This window comes from Thalassophryne amazonica, chromosome 21 (genome assembly GCF_902500255.1).
Source record: "Thalassophryne amazonica chromosome 21, fThaAma1.1, whole genome shotgun sequence".
In the NCBI taxonomy this organism is placed as follows: domain Eukaryota; kingdom Metazoa; phylum Chordata; class Actinopteri; order Batrachoidiformes; family Batrachoididae; genus Thalassophryne; species Thalassophryne amazonica.
The window spans coordinates 23,250,248-23,267,365 of record NC_047123.1 but is presented as its reverse complement, the minus strand read 5'-3'; the positions used below and the strand labels follow the sequence as shown (position 1 = coordinate 23,267,365).

General features: G+C 41.6%; 1 protein-coding gene across 1 annotated transcript in view; it reads right to left on the bottom strand.

The window, feature by feature from the left end:
* Window positions 1–17,118, bottom strand: part of syne1a (spectrin repeat containing, nuclear envelope 1a) — a 218,844-nt gene that overhangs the window by 111,551 nt on the left and 90,175 nt on the right. Inside the window, 9 exon segments of the mRNA XM_034162578.1 lie at window positions 35–199; window positions 1,358–1,501; window positions 3,562–3,715; window positions 3,904–4,076; window positions 5,456–5,620; window positions 7,902–8,057; window positions 11,097–11,240; window positions 12,637–12,819; window positions 16,821–16,998. Of these exon segments, the coding sequence (XP_034018469.1) occupies window positions 35–199; window positions 1,358–1,501; window positions 3,562–3,715; window positions 3,904–4,076; window positions 5,456–5,620; window positions 7,902–8,057; window positions 11,097–11,240; window positions 12,637–12,819; window positions 16,821–16,998 (1,462 nt within the window).

Here is a 17,118-nt window from a genome sequence, read left to right as displayed (position 1 = left end):
GACAGGTGAAACAACATTATGAAATAATTTATACCTGTAGGTGTTGCAGTGTATTCTCTAGTGCATCCACATTGCCCTCTGAATGGGACAAGGAGGCCAGAGTGGCCTGTTCCTGTTCCAGCCAGTCCTCAAACACATGTAACCCCCTCTGATATTCCTGATGGACCAGCACCATCTCCTTAGCTTTGCTAACGGCATTCTGCAAAACAGAAAGTGGGACAAAAATTAAAATAACAGTATTCTTTAAAGAATGCCTACAGTCTGGAATCAGGATTTTTTTTTTAAACTGGGTGACATAAACACAACATGGAAATAGGAGGACATTTAATATAGTGCTTGAGTCCACCTTTTATCCTACTCTTTGATCCAGAGTAATAAACTTTCATCTTGAGCTTGGCTTTAATTGTGATTGAAGTTTGATGAGCCTTGATGTTTTGATTCTTGGTCATTCATGTTGAACCTTGAGTTTTGATGGCTCAAATGGCATCTTCCTTGGCCAATACCCCATCTCTCTACCAAGTTTCATCTAAATTCATTAATTAGTTTTTGCACAATCCTAAGAAGCGAACAAGCTAACACACACACATGGGTGATCACATAACATCCTTAGAGGAAATGATCAAGTTGAAGTTATCAACAAAGCAGCCATGTTCTTTGTGGTCACAAAATCTAGGCTTTGGAAATGAAAGAAACCAAGAAACAAGCTCACTGGAAGCTACGTGTAACTTCAACCACAAAGGTCCCAAATTTACATCATGCATGTGATGATAAGATTAGTTCTCAGCAACAAGAACAGACATCACCTCGGGGTTGGTAAGGTTAGACCTTACTTGTGTGACGCACCTTGAGGCAACTTTATTGTGAATTGGCGCTATATGAATGAAAATAAATTGAAATTAAAATCACCAGCAGATGGCAGTGTTCAGCATGTGGCAAAGGTGGTGTATGATGTATTACATAAGCAAAAACGACTGCATTTGAAATTGTTCTGGTAGATCGACGTTAACTGGTGTCTAATCGGTTTATCCTGATGATATGCCCTTTTAATTTCGGGAGTTACAAGGTGATAATGTTTACTGTTCCGGAGTTATAGTGTTGATAACCTGGAGTGAATGGACTTCAGTTTCCATTCATTCACTCACTGTATTTTATGGGAACAAGACTAGGTTATTTCAAAGCCTAGGAAAATGTCAAAGTCTGCAAACATGAAATGAAAACATTTATTTATATTCTTAAAAAGCTAACAGAATGCTCACGTATAGGCCATTTCCTTCAGAATATGCAAAACAACTTGCCAAAGAATAATAAAAAAAACATATAGAGCTCAAAAGAGGACAAACATGTTATAGATCAATACCTTGGCCTTGTCTTTAAGGGTTTTATATCTACACTGCAGCTGCTGCACCTCCTGCTGGGTCGTATAATGTTCAGTCATGTTTGAACCCTTTGTGGCGATGGTCTCCAGAGGACTGCTGTGACTCAATACTTCTTCATAAAGCAGCTAGAATAAAATAACCACACACATACACATTAATTCTAAAGTACATATAACCCTGCTGGGGAGCACTGAGCTGTAATTGTGTGCAGGAGTATAAAATATGGCGTGGCTTAGAGCTGGGGACAGTTATGCATCACATTTTGGTGGAAAACAACATAAGGATATTAGAATGTAAACATACTGGACAAACCCTCTGTGTCACATCACCCGAGGGTTTTCTGAAGAGGTGCCTTGAAAGTAAAGTAACTCCTGGCCAGAAGATGGAGCCTGAACACACATCCATCTCAAAGGTACCTAACAAGCTAAAGCGAACAGGCTAACCATGGTTCGAGTGTTTGATTAATGCATATTTCTTTGCGGATGGAGTACTGGTTTTCATAACAGGTGGTTTGGGTGCAGGTCTTTAAAACTATAACCAGCATATTGCATCAGTAACTGTGGAGGTAACATCAGCAAAGTCTCAATAACTCCTAATTACTGCTATTGCTTCTACAATACAAATTAAAGAAATACTAAAAATTTCACTTGACAGAACTACTGGAGCACAAACTTCTTAGAAGCTCTGTTTGTACAATTAACTGCACAGCAAGCCACACTATCGCAGCTATTTGTAAAAAACAATGCTAAGAAAAGACAAATACGGTCAACTCCATAGTAGCTAGCAGCCACTACTAGCAGGGCCCTGGAACCGCCAGTACACAGCTGTTACTCAAAGCGACTGCACCCCTATTTATTCATAACGTTATGGCTTAAAATACTATATAGCTTTAACTGGTGAGTTATATAAATGCTCTACCCCCTCCCCCTGCCACACACACACACACACACACACACACACACACACACACACACACACACACACACACACACACACACACACACACACACACACACACACACACACACACACACACAAAAATGGAGAAAAGAGCTACAGAAACAAATACAGTTTTGTGTTGTTCTTGTTGTAGTACAGGGTGACACTCCCCCCCCAAAAAACAGAACCTATAAAAATTATAATAAATCCTACAAAGTCTTTGTAGGATTTATTATCATTCAGACTTAACCCCTTAACGCCCATCGTCGCATATATGCTACAATCTCTGACTCAAATATGCAACTTACCAAATTGAACTGTATGCTTGTTGTCATAAATTTGCAACATACCATCATTATTATTATAACATTATAACATAAAGTCATTACCAGAATACCCAATATTACTATCTAGTCTTTGTGCAAAAGTGAATTTAATAATCTCAACATTATTTACCATCTACTAAGGCAAAAACACACACAAAACATTTTTTATATACAGCTATATAAATGCGGATGTTAAGGGGTTAAACTTCAGTCCGTTTATGATCATTCCCCAAAGTTTTGGTTATCTTGGTCGCTTTGCATAAAAGTCATGTTCTTTCAAAATTATCCTCCAAATGGTATGATTTGTTGGCGAAATAGGTCTCTGGGAAAAATGTTTTTTCCTTGGTCAATCAAGACATGTTGGGGAAAATGGCTGGAACAATAGTCTTCCACAACATGTCTTGGTCAACCAAGGAAAAGACATTTTGCCTGAGGCCAATTTCGCCAACTAATCATACCATTTGGTTTACCAAGACATGTTGCGGAAGACTATTGTTCCAATCGTCATTTCCAATCATCGTCCAGCAAATTTCTTTGTAAAATTTATTCCAAGTTTTATGGGTCATTTTTGGGGGCGGGGTGTCACCCTGTACCAGGCTGTAAACACATTTATTTCTGCTATAAAGTTGAGCATTTTAACACTGGGTTTTATCGGGAGTGACTCCCTTTTGGAGCCAGCCTCAAATGGCCATTCAAGGATTTTCAAGATTTGGAACTTTTGTGTTGACTTCATTATTAAGCACTGGAGGTTGGAGCTTGATAAGAACTGTGGAAATGCAGAGGTCTTTCAAAAATTATTAGCAAATACAGCCTACATACAAAACTGTTATTGAGACTACTAATTGACTAATTAGTCTGTCATATATCCTACACGTTCACACCCATCGCATCTGGCAAGCTGTCTTTAGAGATGCAGTTACCTTGGACTTTCCCAGGTTAGCTGTCTTGTCTCTCATCTCACAGTACTGCCTGTCTGAGCAGCTCAGCACGTCCTCCACCCGCTCCATCCACAGCACAAACTGACCCACATCTTCCTGATAGCTGGTCCACTGCGACAGAGCGCCCTCCAGTTGACTATAATGCCAACACGACTAGGTTATCAACAGTAGCAAGCAAGAGCACTCAAACATTCTACAAATATGACCCAATAACAGCAGTACCAGCTATAAATTTAAGGGTCTCAGAATCCCATCATGTGAACCTATACAGCCAATGTCTTATTCATCATTTGACTGACAGATCAATCGTTTCATGATCACAACCTTTTACACTGGATGGAGGCAGAAAGCAACAAGTCCCACGAGTCCTTAAGGTCTTGGATCTGTTTGCGAATCACTGGGACTCCCTCAGCAGACGTGTTCCTCTGGACCGCTTCTCCACGTGTCAGCAACATCTTTAGCTGGATCTCCTTCTCTTGATGAGCAGCCAACAAGGCCTAAACACAGAGGTAAACAAACGGCAACATCACTATTTCATGCAACAACTACCTTCTGTGGCGATCCACTCTAAAACTGTATCATACCAATATGCATGTGGCAAAAATGAGGTAGAGCTTTGAGCAAAATTTAAGGGAGATTCATCAAACATGAGCAAAGTGGGACTCTGGAAACCTCAAACCCTGATAACTTTTAGGGTTCTGGTAGGACTGCAGTGAAACTGAAGAATGCATGAGCTCAGACTACGGAAGCCCACTATACCAACTTTGTGTCCACCCCATTGAAGAACAAAAGAGATTTTTCAAGAAGTGTCAGTATTACAAATACTAGGTAACAGTACCTGTGAGCATGAAGACAGTGACGGCTACAAAAATCTGACATTTGACCCCAGTGGTCTTGGCCTTCACCCAAATGACTGACCTCTGGCTGACCTTGCCATGGCAATTCTGGAGTCAACTTCAAATTCCTTGACCTTGGTCCAAACAAGTTTTTAACAGCAATTTTGGGGCCAAACTTCATAGACATGCCAGGTTTGGTGGAATTCAATAAAAGAATCTGGGAGAGCTAGGTCAACAACAGACAGGCAGACTAGATCTTGTCCTCCAGTGACTAACCTTGAGCAAATCTGACCTTAGTGGACAAGCCAAGGAACCTTCCTCCATACAAGTGCCAAGTTCTATGCAAACCAGAGTGAAAAACTTAAAAGTTAACCAATGACCCCACTGTAGAGTTGGGTTTGAATCCTGCTCATGCTCCCTGTCTGTGTAGTTGGACAAGACACTTCATCTGCATCAGTAGAGTCCATCTCATATGGGTAATTACAGAACCAGTTTCCAGATGTGTACCAAAATGTGCTGCATATTGGAATGAAAAAAAAAAACATAAAAAAAACATAAATTTGACCTTTGATCCAATGACCTTGAATCCAGTGTTGATGCTGCCTGGGTAATTACAGAACCCACCTACATATGTGTGCCACATTTGATGGACATTGGACTGAAGCGGGAGTGGAGGGGAGTGGATTATTATTTGGTCCGTTGAACCCAATGACCTTGATTTTTGCCAAAAGAAATCCCTTAAGAGCAATTCTGGGATCAAGCTACGTGCCCACACCAGATTTTTGGAAACTGGCCCAAGTACCTCAGAGGAGTAGTGGATCAAACAAACAAAAAATGACCAGATGATGCAAAGCTCCTGTAGATACAAAGCTCTACTACAGCTAAGAAGGACATCATCCAACTGCAAGAACACTCGACCTTGAGAGAAAAACTGTAAAAATGTTTGAACTTTCAATTCAAATTATTCATAAAACTAGAGGTCAAAGCTTGGATGGTTTGTGTAGAATGCTAGAATGACTGGAACACATCTGCCTCCTTACTTCCAGCTGTAACATCTTGTCCTCCAACACCCCCTTATCAGTGGTGGTGGAAATGCAGGCCTTGAGGACCTTCTGAGCATCACACACCCAGTCCTGGAGCTCCTTCAGGCCCTGTGAGAAGAGGCGGTGTTCCCCTACGATACGATCCATTCTGGAAGCCTTGTCCTGAAGGGAGTAACACACAAAACTGTAAACACACTGTCCAAGTCTGATAGTCAGTAGAAAAATACGATATTCTGCAAATACATTTTATTTTATGAGGCCATCAATTAGAAATCTGCCATCAGAGTGACTACAGAGTGCACCATAATCTACAAGTGGCATCTTCAAACAATTCCATCCCTGTTTGCATGTCTAGCAGGGAAGAAGACCTAAAAATAGCGCTGCACCAGCTGGCCAGCAAAATAAATAAATCCCATTCTTCAATGCTGGATTACTTTTGTTGCCTGGAGCTAAGAGAACAGTGCTTCAAGGGACGGTGTAATGTTTTGACCACATACTGCATCAAATTAATCATAAGAGTGTGACCGATACAACAAGACCTTGAGAAAGGTCAGCTTCACCAGAAGCAAGACATTTCATCCCTGGCATTATAGAAGTGCTGCAGCAGACACGTCTAAGCAGCACGGCTTACATTTTTTCTTTTGCTGATGAAAATGTGAGGCCCATTTGGCGATGAAAGATAAATGATTGCGGTCACGTAAATTAATCTGAATTCAATTTTTTTTTATCAGAGGTAAGCAACCTGGGGATCAGAGTTACAACAGCCAGGAGCAACGCCTGACACAGCAAATGACAGAGAAGAATAACACAGGATATATGCTGAGAGGGTTCCACAGCTTAACTTCAAATCGTGCATAAATAAGGCCAGACATACAGTCCAGATGGAAAGTACTGGAACGACAAGGCCAATTATTTTTGATGTACTCTAAAGACATTTAGGTCTGAGATCAAAAGATGAATACAGTTTAGAATACTAGCTGCTATTTACATATAGATGCAGCACCATGATGACCACAGGATCTACAGATCAGCCACCCAATGAGAGGATGCACACACCCATCACGCAAGCTGGAGTGAAACTGTACTGTAAAGATGAGATATAGGTTGTAGACCCCCAGTCCGAATACCAGACAAGACCCGAAACACCATGTTTCCATCTGGGACTACCCACTGGGGCACAAGTGGAGGCATCCCTAGGCATCTCCACACCCCCTAGGGTCAGGCTTCCCACAATGAAGACAATGAGGAGACCCTCGCAGACTCCATTTGGATGGGAGGAGAACCATACCATCCAAAAGGGGCCGCCAACAGCCCCGTGACACATCATCCTCACCATCACCCTCAACCGACCTCAGACTGATTTATTTTAAACATTAAATAACCCCAAATCATCTATTTGTGATTTAAGCGTTAGATTTCACCTGTGAAGACTGCAGGTGTTCTCAAAAAGGATAAATCAAAGACCAGAGAGCTGCCTACACAAGAAATGCAACCCATCTGAGAACAGAAGGAAAATCTATCTGAGGCATTGCACAAACACCGGGCACAACAGAAAGAAACTAACGGGGTCCTGAACAACACACAGAATTGGCTGACAAAAGAAAACCACAACTGATGACAGAAACATTGAAAGAGCTGTGAACAAAACCCCCTAAAAACAACAGAAAATGACATCACAAAGGGAACTCAACAAGCCACTGGTAGAAAATGACAAGCAAACATAGAGAACCTACAATCAAACCATTAATCAGCCACAAGAATCAAAAAGCTGGACTGGAATTTGTAAAAAAAAAAAAGTACAGCGGAACACATCCATAATAACTGAAAAGAACTTGAGACGATGATTTGAAAAATATTGCCAACTCAACAAAGGATTCAGTAGGGAGGAAAAGTGATTGGTTCTAAACTGGTTGAATCACCAGATCTAAAGCTGCAGAGAGACACACCCAAACAAAGAGACAAGTGAAATAAGCTGCTGTAAAAGGAGAACAGAAGAAAGATCCAACAATTTGTTGAGGTCAGTGAGTTGGAAGCTGGACGGAGGTACGACAAGCAAAATATAAGGAGCCCAATATTAATTATTCATTTTAATACTCATATGTCCTAAAAGGGAGTGCATTTCAGCTGCTGATGCTTTATGAGCTTTACAGTGATGCCTCACATTGACACATAGACACTGATCTCAAAGTGTTCAACTGCACACCGGAACAAACTTGGGGATTAAAAACTGTGATCTCACAGTCTGTCGTGGAATCAAACATAGACCATCACATCCCCAAGTATTTTCTAATATTTTCTATTCTGTTTTATGCAGCCAGATCTACAGCAGAATCTAATTGTCTTGTCCAAAAAACTTGGAGAGGACTGGATGTCTGTAAGCGTGAACACAAAAAACGACACATGAGAGGGAGCTACTGGGGCTAGACGGAGGGAGCGGTGTTACCTTGGCTAAGTTGCTGAGGGCTAGGTACTGTGCTGACAGCTGGGATACACGGTGGACAAAACCTTTGCCGGCGGCTTGTCCCTCCCAGAGACGATGAGCTCTTTCCCTCAGCCTGCTCAGCTCTGCCTCCCGACTGGCCATCTCCTCCAGAAAACACTGGACCGGTGAGGAGGAGGAGGAGGAGGAGATCAAGCAAGAGTACGTGGGCGTAGTTAGGAATAAAAGATTGGAGAGTGGTCCACCAGAAAATGAAATGCCAAAATGAGAGGGAGAGCAGATTGGATTAACATGTCAAAAGAGCAAAGAAGCAAGAAAACAGCCAGACTAAGACAAGGACACGGAACACTGTGGAGATGACATCAGCTGTAATACTCTTAATGTTCAATTTAATATACAGTTTGGACTGGCACGATGGCACCTGCACGCCTGCCGCAGCAGAAAAGTAAAAGGGATTTTGCCAGCACAGCGTCAGACACTGAAGCCTGCAGGTATTATATTCGGTAGTGGAGGAAAAAAAAATAACATGCAATTGCTTGGAGGACCAGACAAAGGCAATGATGAAAAGTGCTGCAGCAAGCGACTGAGTAAATACAAAAATAGCAACAACGATAAGGGGCAGAGCTTTGAGATGGGCTTGATATTTTTTTTCCTTTTGTCAGTTTTATCTTTTTAACGCTCCGTGCCTGTCTTCCTTTTTTTTGTCTGTCAGACATGACAAAGGCTGTTATCACATCCTGAAAAGGGCCTTTTAGCCACGCGGAGCTTCGGCTGTGACAGAAGAAGAATTAATTAAATTTCTGGACTTTTCCTTCTGACTATTGTGTCAAGACGCGGCTCTATTTTGATCCAGCGGCGCTCGACAAATGTAATTAGCCCCTCATCGTTTCCCTACAGATTTGAGATTATGCTTTATGGATGTATATATGCTGGAGAGCCGCCGCTCTTTAGTGTGCTTGGCAAATCTGCTTAATATTCAATTTGTGCTGCAATGACACAAGTTAAACTTATGTTAAAAGGGAGATGAGCGAATGTCAGTGACAACAACTGGGAGGAGGAAAAAAAAGAGTGCATTCAGCAAGGAGCAATACAACTCAACAGAAAATAAAAAATGGACTGTGCAGAATTAGGGAGTAGCCAACAAACCAACCCTGCATTCCAATACTCAGTATGCCCTAGCATCGACGAGGACTGTTACAGAAGTACTAGACATAATAGGGCTATTGCACAGGGCGCCATTCTACTATGCCCAAGCAGAGGGTCATCCCTTTGAGTCTGGTCTGCTTGAGGTTTCATCCTCAGAGGGAGTTTTTCCTTACCACTGCTGCTCTGGGGGTTAGTAAGGTTAGACCTTACTTGTGTTCAGCGCCTTGAGGCAACTCTGTTGTGATTTGATGCTATATAAATAAAAATAAATTGAAATTGAAAAAAAATTACGCTTACCCACAATCCAAAAAGATGCAAAAACAGGATGAAATGGCTTAATCGCCCCTACTAAGAGCTGCAGTCTTGCCTCCTTTACCTTGCGCCCTCGGCCAGACATGATTGAGTTGTTCAACTTTGAACAAAAACCGAAACATAGGTTCATCAGCTGCTTCGGCTTTCAATTTTTTTTTACCCCATTGGAGCACAATCAAGTTTCAAGCCATAGTCACTACGAATACCTCGTTTAAAGAAGTTCTAACATGACTGAAGCCGTTAAGACTACGAATACCCAGAGGTTACCGCGTACCATCAACAATTTTGAAAATCTGGATCAAATCTTTGAAATGTTCAAACATTTGATCCCAATTTTAAATCTGGTGCGAATGATGGCCATAACTACTGCGTATACCAAGTTTGTTCAAGATTGACAAAGACGGATCAAGAAGTTACAATGACGCTTCAAAACTTGCCCGATTTGCTATTCTTGATTAAACAGTGTGGAATAGCCCCATAAGCAAGTTGAGTAGAGACAATTTGGACAGAGTATGCCATCGCCATCTTACATGTCTTTTGACCTAAATGTTTACTGATCATGCATATGCACATATCCATGCATGCTGCAAAAATTTCAATGTTGCAATGGTAAATTTTTTAAAACGGATCGAGATAACTTTAAAATAAAATAAAAAAATTGTACATAGCCACAACAGTTTTGATGCATGTCTGCTTTCTTGTTTGAATTTTCCCATGAAGTTCTTCTTAGGTTACGAGGCTCCAGCTGCCTCATGGGATGGTGCAGTTTAATCTGCGCTGAAAAAAATTTGGAGTGATATTTACTTGAAAAAACCTAGGCAAATTTTTTCACTCAGAAATTCCAAGTAAATTTTACAAGAAGAATTCTTAAGTAAATTTTACTTGCATACGAGGTCTGTCCATAAAGTAACGGTCCTTTTTATTTTTTTCAAAAACCATATGGATTTCATTCATATGTTTTTTACGTCAGACATGCTTGAACCCTCGTGCGCATGCGTGAGTTTTTTCCATGCCTGTCAATGACATCATTCGCCTGTGAGCACGCCTTGTGGAAGGAGTGGTCCTACCCCCTCGTCGGATTTTCATTGTCTGGAAATGGCGGAATGAAAAGGACTTTTTTTCCATCAGAATTTTTTCAGAAGCTGTTAGAGACTGGCACCTGGAAACCATTCGAAAAATGTATCTGGCTTTCGGTGAAAATTTTACAGGCTTCACAGAGAATAAGGACTTTAACTACAGCTTTAAGGACCCCTTTAAGGACGGTCGGTGCGCCGCGCTCCGAGCTATGACGTCGCGGCACAAACCACTGGATCATTTCTAAGCTGATGGCTCTGTGGATACGAGACCGTCGTGTGCTCTTTCTCTGGTTATCACAAGAGCTGGACATCAGCCATTTTCCGGCAGATTTCATTTTTAACAAGAGATTTTGTCATGGAAAGCCGTGCGGAGGCTTCGCGCGTCACGACCGATTCGCTGATGAAGCAAGACAAAGGAACACCTCCGTTTCGGAGTGTTAGAGGACAAGTTTGGACATGTCCAGTTCTCCACAAGTTCTCTTATACTCACTCGACTGGTAAGCACTAAAAGCCGAGATAGGCGGGTGAGTGGTCTTATAATCAGGGCCATCTTATATTTGGACCAATACAGTATTAGCAATACTGAGAGCAATTATATATATATATATGTAACCCAGTCTGATGTGACTCTAAGTCAGAAACAAGATTTTGGATTCTTCAATACCTGCAATTTGCTGAGCTCCTCTTTCTTGGCTAGGAGGTCGTGCAGCCGAGCACTGCTTTCCTGAACTCTGGCCTCTGTGCTGTTCAGCCAATCTTGGAGAGGCTCAGCGCTGACTTCAAAGTCTGTCATCTGAGTCTGCAAGTTCTGGCAATTTGACATCAAACAATGGCAGTCAGGCACATAAAGACATAGACAGCAACACAATGTTTGTAATTTTGGCAGGTACACCAACATAATGGACTTGACATGAAACAATCAAGGTGTCCTTGTGGTTCAGGCTTTCAATTTTAATTCAAGGGGTTTACAAAAATATCAAACAAAACATCACTTTGCGGCTGGCCTCCCAATATTTAGACCTGGGTTTGATTCCCAGTGAAGCTATTTGTCCATGTCCTTAGACAAGTCTCAGTTCACCCAGGTGTAACTTGGCATTGGCCGCACCTGGGGCAGAAACCTGTGTCAGACTGGTGTCCAATCGAGGGAAAGTGGTATATATCTCATCCACATTATGTTATGGAATCCAGAGGTAAGCGATGCACCAACGGGCCACAGCGCATATGGAGGACTTATATCTTTTTTTTTATTCAGACCCGTCAGGAGATGGAATCAGAAACATTTCCAAATCACTGAATATGCCCTGAATCTCATTAATAATCAAGCTATATTATCAACAACATGGATTCTGTGTGGTAAAACTCTCGGCATAGTGCCAGTTTTGCCTGTTGCATCGCCCATTACAGCTTCACGGTGAAGTGGAGCTAAAGCTCTGAAGGGTGAAAACGTTTGCGTTCTGTGTCAACACTCATTTGATTTGTCACACAAAATCACAACAGAGACCAAAAAGAAAAAAAAAATTGTGACAGCAGATTGGACAGACACTTGGTTCATGCTGATGGTGAGTGCTTTTTACTCACTGCATGATTATTAGCTAATCATTTGCTGTTTATTGTTGCCATAGAAATGTCTCACAAGACGTGTTTTTTTTTCTTCAAGAAAGCATTGAGTGATACACTGAGATGAAACATTTCTGCAAACCCTCTCAGCGCTATTCTGACAAAATTTTTTAATTTTTCTTAAATAAAAATAAAAAATAAAAAAAACACGATATGTGCCTTACTGCATGTCAAAAAAAGCGAAAGATGGATTTTGATGAATTTTTGTCAGCAGCAGCTTTTTGGTTGAGGGAGGAGCTGATGATCTTTATCAGCACCACATTTTTACTTATGCTTAGGAGGATGTCCCTTCATTAACAATGTTAGTTCATTTAAAATTAAATTTAGGTGGAAATCCAAATCAAGGAGCACATCCAGGAATTTTTTAAAACACATTTTCTATCATTTCTAGGAAAAACAAAAATCACATTGATCTTTACAAAACAATTAGGTAATATTTATAATATTTATGGGCGCGATCTGCATCCAATCACTGTCCTGTAATGAATGGAGCTATAAATACAGATCATTAAAAAAAAGGACCATTGGCTCTGGTGGAGGGACGTGAGACCTTCAAAGCAGCATCTATTCAGAAACTGTTAACCAACCTTAAGTACGTCCTCTCTCATCTGTAGACTTGTCATGAGGCTCTTCCAGTCTTCTCTTGCATTTGCCACTTTGGTCTTGATTCCCTCCAGCCTGTCTTTGGACACCACGGCCATCAGCAGCTCCCCGCTGTTTCCAACTGTACTCAGTCTGGCCTGGCCGTGCTCCGTGTCACTCAGGAACTCCTGTGGGGATACAAAGACAAAGCAATGAGGCTATTTAATGAATAAGACACACATAAATGGGAGACTGTGTGACAGTGAAAACAGGAAAAAAAAAATAATAAAGAAACCGACTTGGCGACATCATGCAACTTTTTTTTTTTTAGCGGACACACCAAAAATAGTCAGAGAATCCTTGACAGCTTAATGACAAAATCAGACGCCATTGCTGAGTCCGTACGTGTGCGCAGAAGGCGGGGTTTGACCTATGGCAGCAATCAGACCTCGTCAGTACGCCTGATTATTTATTTATTTATTTATTTATTTATTTTTACGTCGCTCCGCTGCAGACACCCCCAGCTAATGTAACTGCAGACACTCACCCCTCCCTCCCTCTCTCGCTCACTCAGAGTTGAGCCCATGACAGTAACACAGTGGGAACTGCTCTGCCATCTGTGCAGTCAGCACATCACTTACACACATTACAGCTCTGCGCGCGCGCACACACACACACACACACACACACACACACACACACACACACACACACACACACACACACGCCACATGCATCCCCAAAGTCTGCATCTCTTTCTCTGCAGCATCCGCTTCCTGTCCCTTCACGTTTCCCCTCTTGTTCTCACATTTAATACTACGATTATTCCCGAGCACACATTAGAGGTTCACCACCAATTAAGCATGACACAATAGATGATCCCGTCCTCCTCGCCCCCTTCCTGGAGGTCAGCCATGTGGAAACATTGTTCCACATTCCTCACCAAGTCAATAATAAATAATACATAAACCACCTCTCCATTCCTCCTTCCTCAACTGTGACATTCCCTCTCATCCTCAAAGCTACACCAGAAAGCTCAAAGAAGTGCACTAGATCTTGTCTATAGTCATTTCCGTTCATGGCGACCTTTCATGTTTGACAAAATGAAGCAGTAAAAAAGATTATGTCTTTAAACAGTCTTATTGTTCCACTGACGTCTGAATAGAAATATGAACATCAAGCTGAACACTGTAACTGCAGATGATCTGTTTCGACTCAAAGCAAGGAGGACATCTCCTGGGTGACTGTTCAGGAGGTCAGATGTGGTCAGGTGTCTAAGGTGTCTAAGAGGTAATTAAGTGTCTGGTGCAGGGATGTGGGATGTCTACCTTAACCACAAACACCTGACACCTAGCCTGGACCCCAGGGTGCTCTGAGAGTCTGAGAGACTGTTACACCTGCCAACTTTTCACTGTCTTCTCAGACAAACAAAGATGCACACAGACAGAGATGTTTTGAAGAGAGGCAGAGATGCCATGCTGTGGCGCTTTCTCTTATCCCAGTTGGCTATATGCCCAATTTGAACATATCCAGCCTGCAGCAGGTCTCGCAGTTACGACAAACCCACCAGGAGGACACTCAACAGTGGCATCAAGACGTGTCTAAGCATTTTCTTCATGAAACCAAATTGATTGTTACATTTATAGTGCATCTGGAAAGCATTCACAGCACTTCACTTTTTCCACAGTTGTTATGTTCAGCCTTATTCCAAAATTAATTCATTTTTCTCCTCAAAATTTGCTCACAACACCCAATAATGACAACATGAAAAAAGGTTGTTTTTTTACTTTTTACAAATTAAAAAAAAAAAAAAAAAAAACAAGAACTCACATCTACATAAGTATTCACACCCTTTTGCCTCAGTACTTTGTTGATGCACCATTGGCAGCAATGATGACACAAGCTTGGTGCACCTATCTTTGGGCAGTTTTCTCCATTCCTCTTTTGCAGCATCTCTCAAGTTCCATCAGGTTGGTGCACAGTGATCGGTTGCACAGCCATTTTCAGATCTCTCCAGAGATGTTCAATCAGATTCAGGTCTGGGCTCTGGCTGGGCCACTCAAGGACATTCAGTTGTCCTGAACGCACCCCTTGATATCTTGGCTGTGTGCTTAGGGTCATTGTTCTGCTGAAAGATGAACCATCGCCCCAGTCTGAGGCCAAGAGCGCTCTGTAGCAGGTTTCTGTACATTGCTGCATTCATTTTCCCTTCAATCCTGACTAGCCTCCCAGTTTCTGCTGCTGAAAAACATCCCCACAGCATGATGCTGCCACCACCATGCTTCACTGTAGGGATGGTGGGTGGTTTCCCCCAAACATGATGCCTGGCATTCACACCAAAGAGTTCAATCTTGGTCTCATCAGACCACAGGAATTTGTTCTCATGGTTCTGACAGTCCTTCAAGTGCCTTTTAGTAAATTCCAGGCAGGATGCCATGTGCCTTTTTACTAAGGAGTGGCTATCCGTCTGGCCCACTCTACCAACAGACCTGATTGACTTCATGCTTGGTTTGTGCTCTGACATGCACTGTCAACTGTGGGACCTTATATGTAGACAGGTGTGTGCTTTTCCAAATCATGTCCAATCAACTGAATTTAACCCACGTAGATTCCAATTAAGCTGTCATCTCATGGATGATCAGGGGAAACAGGATGCACCTGAGCTCAATTTTGAGCTTCATGGCAAAGGCTGTGAATACTTACGCACATGTGATTTCAGATTTTTTTTTAAAATAAATTTACAAAATCTAAAAAAACAAAACTTTTTTCACATTGTCATTATGGGGTATTGTGTGTAGAATTTTGAGGAAAAAATGAATTTCATCCATTTGGAATAAGGCTTGTAACATAACAAAATGTGGAAAAGTGAAGCGCTGTGAATACTTTCTAGATGCACCGTATCTGTTATACCGTACTTTCAGAAGATTTGTGTCATCTGACTGTTTATCTTCCTAAAAGCACAAAACCAAACTGGGTCAGATTTGACCTTGGCTTTAGTGTGGCTCTAAAGCAGTGAATAGACTGTATTTATATAGCACATTTCCATCTGATAAAGATGATCAAAACACTGTTAAACTGATGCCTCACAGAGGTGGAACAATACATCACATATCGTGTTAATCATATCGTCAGGCCTGTATCGAGCCATATAATTTTTGGAAATGAGTATTGTGATACTGTAAAAAGTTAACTACTGCATGGAAGAAATAATGACCTCTTGCAGAAGATAAATGGCTTATAATATGTACAAATATGAAACAAACAACATTATGATATGCATGAAAATGCAATATGTGTATTAACATGTATCATATCGATTAGCTAGTGTATCATTCCACCCCTAATAGCTCACATTCACCCATACACACAGGACACACACACTCACACCACCATGTCATTTGTGCTGCCATGCAAGGCACTCAGCTGCACACTGGGACCAACTTTGGGATTAAGGACCTTGACAAAAGGCCCTTAGTGGTTTTCCTGACAAGGAAACAAACAGAGGATCCTCTGGTCACAAGCCTGCCTTTCTAACCTCTATACAAATGATTCCCAAAGTCTGGACTGTGGCCACACATAATTTTTTAACAAAGAAAAAAGAAAATGAAATATGTTTTGAAATGAAAATTATTATAGACACCTATAAAAGTAACCACCATCATATTTCCTGCACTGGTAATAGGGCTGCACATAGGGCTTGTACACCAAAATTGTAGATGGGTAATACTAATCTAATAAATGCTATCCTCTTACACTTCAAACATTCTCTCAGTGTTACAAATTAATCATGTCAAACTTGAACACTTCTGAAAAGGTTCAAAATCTTTGAAACACCCATGTTCCAAACATTGTTTCTCCATCCACATGAAAAGGAACCTATCATGTGATGCACTGCCACCTGCTGAACACTGGCACTCACAGGATGGTTCAGGAATGTCCATAAAAAGTTTGACAACTGGACAATCATACATATTGCTGATCACAACAGCAGGCAAGAAAGCATGACACTGTCACCAAAGAGGTAAAAGTGGGATGCAATCTGCAACCTAACCACTAGAGGACACTAAATCCTGAACACTGTAGCTTTAATGTGCAATTGATGAAAATAATGTGAACGATCTCAGCCCTGCATGAAAATTCTGTTGCAATGAATACAAAATAATAATAAATCAAAGAAGAAGTTTCTTACGTGGACTCTCTGCAGAGATGTGGTGGCCTCGGCGACACTCTGCGGCACATCGAAACATTTGGCAGTACAGATTTTGGCGTTGACCAACCACTGTTGGAAGTCTCTCAGAGCTGCACGGAACCTTTGCTCCAACAAGCGCTCCTTATTTTGACACTCCCTGGATGCACGGAGACTGAGACTGGGGGCACAGGAGGACATAAATGAACACGCTTAGCGTATGTGAAGGAGGTTATATTACAGAGGCCGGAGCACGAGTGAGAAACGCACAGGTGGAGCAGTGGAAAAGTGGGTGAAGTGG